Below are 5,893 nucleotides of genomic sequence, written 5' to 3'. Positions count from 1 at the left end.
AACTTAACATGTTTATTTGTATAAAGAAATTATTTATAATAATTAATGATAAAATGAAATAATCTCTTATATAAGAAATATAATAATTTTTAGTTGTGTTATTGTGTGTGCGTGTGCGTTATTAATCCATTTCCTGCCTTAAAGGGATGGTTCACCCAAAAATGATTTACTCATCCTCATGTTGTTTCAAATTTGTATATGCTACATTTCTTTTTTCTGATGAACACAAATAAAGATATTTTGAGGAACCCAATCTGACCATGATGAGCCCCATTGACTTCCATAGTAGAAAAAAGAATACTATGAAAGTGAATGGGCTCATGATGGGTTTGGTTACAAACATTTCTCAAATTATCTTCCTCTGTGTTCATCAAAACTAATAAATGTAAACAGGTTTAAAGCAACATGAGAGTGAGAAAATGATGACAACATTTTTATTTTTGTATGAAGTAACCTTAAACAAAGATGTACAATATCTGGCTAAATTCTTTGAAATCTTGGGCATTTAATGCATTGAGAATACATCCCAGACATAAGTTCACATTGAAATGCTAAATGATTTAATCTCTTGAGATGTTCAGTGTATATATGTGGTTTAATTTATAAGTGAATGCCCTCTCTTTTGTGTTTAAATGATTTTTGTAAATCCCTGACCTGTGTGTAATTGTGCTCGTGTGATGAAGGTCTGACACTCCTCTCATACATTCACACAGTTCACATTATTAATAACATTACAGTTCTTATTTAAATCACTAAGGTCTGTAAGTATTTTGTCATTTTCAAATTGAATACAAACTTTAGGCCTATAATATTATTCGTTTACAAATGTCGTGTCTCATGTGCCGTTGTTTTTATTAGAGAAAGTTTAGAATGTTATTTTTGGAGGTCTATATGAGATTATTGTATGAGGGTTTTTGTTTAAGGTTAAAAACAATGAGAAGTGATGCAGGCTTATTGAGTATGTTCGGAGGCGGAGTGACTGACAGATTCATCATATAAAGAGAAGTTGATCATCTGAAGTGATTCACTTACTTTGACACTCATTCATTCATTCATTTGTGGGTTTATTCATCATGAAGAGTGTAAGAAACGCGCTCTTGTGTTTGCTTATTTTGCCGCGTGTCTTGATAGCTGCGCTCGTGTTGTGGTGTCTGGATTTTCTGTGCGTGAGGAAAAGAGTTTTACTTTATCTCAGAGATCGTGAGGATGATGAAGATGCTGAAGATCCGCCGCTGTGCATCTCCGATGATAGCCGCATGTTCGGCTGGGAATCTCTCAAAGCGGTTTACCACGGACACAAACTGGACTGGATGAAATCGGCGCGCGTTGGACGCGGCGCGCCGGACAGCGAAGTCGTGGAGCTCTCGGACCTGCAGCCCAGACGGATCCTGGACTTTGTCCGGCAGAATCGACCGCTGGTGCTGAATTTCGGCAGCTGCAGTTGACCGCCGTTCATGACGCGACTGACGGCGTTTCAGCGGCTCGTCCTTCGCTATTCAGACATCGTGGATTCACTGCTGGTTTATATCGAGGAGGCTCATCCGTCCGACGGCTGGATCAGTTCCGACGCTCCCTATCAAATCCGCAAACATCAGAGTCTGGAGGAGAGACGCGACGCGGCGCGTCTGATGCAGCGCGAGGCGCCGGGCTGTACGATAGTGGCCGACAGCATGAATAACTCGTCCAGCTGTGCGTACGGAGCGTTTTTTGACAGACTTTATGTCGTGCAGGACGGCAAGGTGGTTTATCAGGGCGGCCGCGGACGGGAGGGTTACCGGCTCTCGGTGCTCGGACTCGGGCTGGACCGGTACCGAAAGCGACTCGATGCCTCCGACGCCGCGGCCGCTACGATACAAATGTTGTAAACAGCAGCAGAGATTTTGATAAGACTAAACGTTACTGCCTGTCCATATACAAAAAGTGTTGATTTGTTTGGCGATTTCATTCTCTTCTGTATTTTTTGTGAACGTCGATTTTTAAAAGGGTTAACACAGCCAGAAAATCGACGTGATGTCTGAAATACAGCCGATTTAATCTCTTCACATCGCTTCATTTTTATCAAACGCATTTTGTATTAAAACATTTATTTCATATCTTGTTTATGTGTTTATTTTAAACTCGAAACGAAGTTTAGCTAATTTGACACAAAATGTCCCAAATATTTGGTTTGATTTTCTTCATTTTGCGTCTCTGCGTTATTTATTTATTAATTTTTTTCCAAATGAAACAATTCAGAAACTTTGTTTTATTTGACCAAATGTGTCTTTCTGATTTAAATGATTAATCGGCTATTGCGCATATTTCTGTGTTTCATTTCGATTAATTGCCGTCAATAATCGTTTTACCGTCTGTAAATAAAAACAAAAAAGTAAATTTATTAGCCTAACATACGATTTTAAATTGGAGAACTTAGGGTTCGTTGGCCATTTTTCTTATACCAAACAATAAGACAAATAAACTGGAGAGCTGAACTTATATACTTATATATGTAATAAAAAAAAACTTATGTATGTAATAAATCTTTATTTTAATAATTACCCATTCTCCCTATAATTAGTAGCAAATTTTTTATTATCATTATTATATGCCAAACATTTTTAAACCACTAAAAACATTGCAGCATAAAGTTAAAACAATGTTGTTTTAACACAAATGCTGCATGTTTAATATATCTTAGACATTTTGTAAGCTTTGAATGTTCTGATGGAATTGAAGCGTGAAGTCAAGAGGAAACTGACCCTGTGTCAGTCAATCCTAACCCTACACAGTATTAACAAACCCATCTGTGTGTCTAGAGCTGTGAAGAGTTTATGTTTAATGATTTAGGGTTAGGTTATAAATATAACCACACTGCCTTTAAACATCAAACTCAAAATGCTATCATTAAACCAATGTTTGTAGTTATATGTTTCCTCATTTCAAATTGACATAAATAACATCAAATAGGAAACTCAGGTAGGAAAATCATATATGCAAAATATTTCAGTGTAAATTTTAACTACTGTATAGTTTTTTATTAATCTTGCTCATATGCATTCGATTTAGACAGTATTCAAAACCCCCTTCATTTGTTTCAGTTTTGCTATATGTTGATGTTGCAGCCTACATGTTTGAAATGTCAGCACTGGGTTTTTTTTAGAGAAAACAAAACTTTACTTTTTTTTTTTTTAAACTGAATACATTTACTTAAGTATTCAGACCCTTGAAGTGTAGCTCTGATGGTTGCTGAGATGTTTCTACACCTCCACTGGAGTCCACCTGTGCTAAAATAAATTGATTGTAGATGATTTGGAGAGACACACACCTCTCTTTAAAGACCATACAGTCAATACATATCAAAGCAGCAAGCTATGTTGTGAAATGAAGTGCATGCAGAGCTCAGAGGAAGACTACAAGATCTGCTGATCACAGTGACCTCAATTATTCTCAAACTGAAGAAGTTTGACAGATTTTCAGTGATGTTTAAAGGAGCCTGGTGGTGCTCCGTGTGCTGAAGATGGCTTCACAAAGTGCATCCAAGGTCTGGAGCTGACGTTTTGTAAACTTCCCGCCATCCATCCCCAAATGTTCTCGGTGGCGTTTAGATCATTACTTAAATCTGTATTGAGACAAATACACCCATAGGCTTGTCAGTTGATTTTTATTTGTAAACAATCTTGACTGTGTTGATTGAATATTGCCCAAATTGGCAGAGGTTTATCATTTTGAATCAATTTTAGAATTTTGGTTTCAGTTTTTTAAATTAGCTTAAAATGGCTAAGCTACGTAAAAACCAAAACATGTGATCCTAGGGCCAAAAAATGCCCCATTGAAAACCATTTTAACTACCATTTTTTTGACCCCACATTTTATCTTAACATAAACTAATGCATACCTTTATATCAGGATATTATTTTGGACAACTGGCCTTCAACACCGTGCCGCTGCCTGAATCAGTGACCTGAGTTCAAGCTTTTCATTGCTGCTGATGCATGAAATCCTGCAGCATATTGGGTCCATGATGAACCTGTATGGGAGACACTTAATCGTATGGGAGAGCTTATGTGGGGCTGCTCATTCTGGCCGGTGTTTACAGATAAAAAAAATGAATTGGCCCTTAAGACTCAAAAATCAGGAAAGGGGCATTTTTCGGGTTATGATGTCCCACAAAATGTTTTATGACATTAGCCGAACACTGTAGTTTAAATAATGTAAACATATTGGCATATATAAAGGGTTATATTTTTCACAAATTGAATGAATATTTGATGTGTATGTTTCAGGCAGAAGTAGTTTTAAAAGATTTCATCGTTTAAAGTGGACAAAAATATGAATGCATAATATTTTTAGAGCAGTTTTTGGGAAGGTGTCATTTGTTTGGTCTTGGAACACATACGTAAGTTTTTTTTAAGGATCTCTTAAGGGTTAAGACAGTTCAAACATGCATTTTAAGTGATGTCTGACTTAAGCCATGTCTGGGAAACTGCCCCATACGTCTTCAATCAGACAGCAATAACGGTGGGTTAGTTTTGTCCTCCTTCTGGTAGACTGCATTAAAATGGGAGCAAACTAAATATTTCTTTATTGATAAGCATATATTTCTATAGACATATTTAAACAGCATTTCAAGCACAAATAGTTTATTGTTTAAACACTATTACCCAGTTTGTTGTGTGATGGGCTTGAGCTCCTAAATATTGTAATAGATTTTATTTAACAAACTGAGTTTAATTTATGAAACATAATAGGAAAACAGATCAGTGCTGGAATCTGAATGGCTTCTGTTGATTTATAATTGAGATTTATTCCGAGAACGGCTTTAAGACAAAGTGTGCAGAAATGCGTATGCATGCACGATTAAAAACAATTCATTTGTTTACAAGATTTTGTAAATGGCTAGCATGACTTTTTATGATTTATATTTTCTATTGCTAATACATTTATAAAGTTATGATTCAACCAACCCTGTTTTCCACGCTGTTCAAATGAAACCCTTTATTTAAGAACTGTTGTGTCATATACATCTGTCTTTATAAATTCAGCACATGCACGCTGTTCTGCTGTGATGAATATGAGCATCTCTTCCTGCTTGTACGATATATGTTTTTTTCAATTCAAATTTATTTATATAGCGCTTTTCACAATAGTTAATTGTTTCAAAGCAGCTTTACATTAATAGAAGCAGTAAAAGCACAGAAAAACGACAGATAGCACAACATAATACACAATAGCATAAGCAGTCAAATTTGCTGCGGCTATGACTCAACATTATAAGCAAGCGTATTACTAATGTAACGTCTAGAAGAGGAAGCTATGTTAAGCCCAAGAAGGCTGCCTCCCCAGGGTAAAAAACCCCTAGGAGAAAACCCCCCCGGGCTGTTTAGCCGAGGAAATAAAAAAAATGCCTAGGAGGGAAAAACCCTTGGGAGATATATATATGTATATACACACATATAAACGGAAACATTTACAAATGGCATTTCTCTGTTGACTTCCTGACAACACAAGCTGTAAAGAAACACATGCTTTAAAGCTCACGTAACACACGCTGTTTCTGCATTTCTGATGTTAATCTGGAGTACCTATAGAGTAGTATGACATCCTTTATATCTCTGAAGAGTCTTCAGTTTAATCAGATTTATAAAAGAAAGATTAGCTTTACCGAATCTTTCCGATAACGTACGAAAAAATGAAGAAGGAGGAGTTATAACACGGGAGGAGGGAGTACGAGTCATGCAACACTATACAACACTGTTTTAACTTATGATTCACTACATGTTCGTGTCATTTATATAATATACACGTGCCTATTTCCAACATAAGACAGAAGTCTTACCGCGTGCAACTTGTCATGACCCGGTTCTGAAAATCCACCGCATCAAACACACACGCAAAACTCCGCTGCTAATCCGGA

General features: G+C 36.6%; 1 protein-coding gene across 1 annotated transcript; it reads left to right on the top strand.

The window, feature by feature from the left end:
- Positions 1 to 1,046: 1,046 nt before the first annotated feature.
- On the top strand, positions 1,047 to 2,168 carry dio3a (iodothyronine deiodinase 3a). The gene has a single exon (XM_073869834.1). It carries the CDS (start codon positions 1,074 to 1,076, stop codon positions 1,863 to 1,865), a length of 792 nt encoding a protein of 263 aa, XP_073725935.1. The 5' UTR covers positions 1,047 to 1,073; the 3' UTR covers positions 1,866 to 2,168.
- Positions 2,169 to 5,893: the final 3,725 nt, after the last annotated feature.

This window comes from Misgurnus anguillicaudatus, chromosome 7 (genome assembly GCF_027580225.2).
Source record: "Misgurnus anguillicaudatus chromosome 7, ASM2758022v2, whole genome shotgun sequence".
Lineage (NCBI taxonomy): Eukaryota > Metazoa > Chordata > Actinopteri > Cypriniformes > Cobitidae > Misgurnus > Misgurnus anguillicaudatus.
This window is presented reverse-complemented; position numbering and strand designations above follow the sequence as displayed.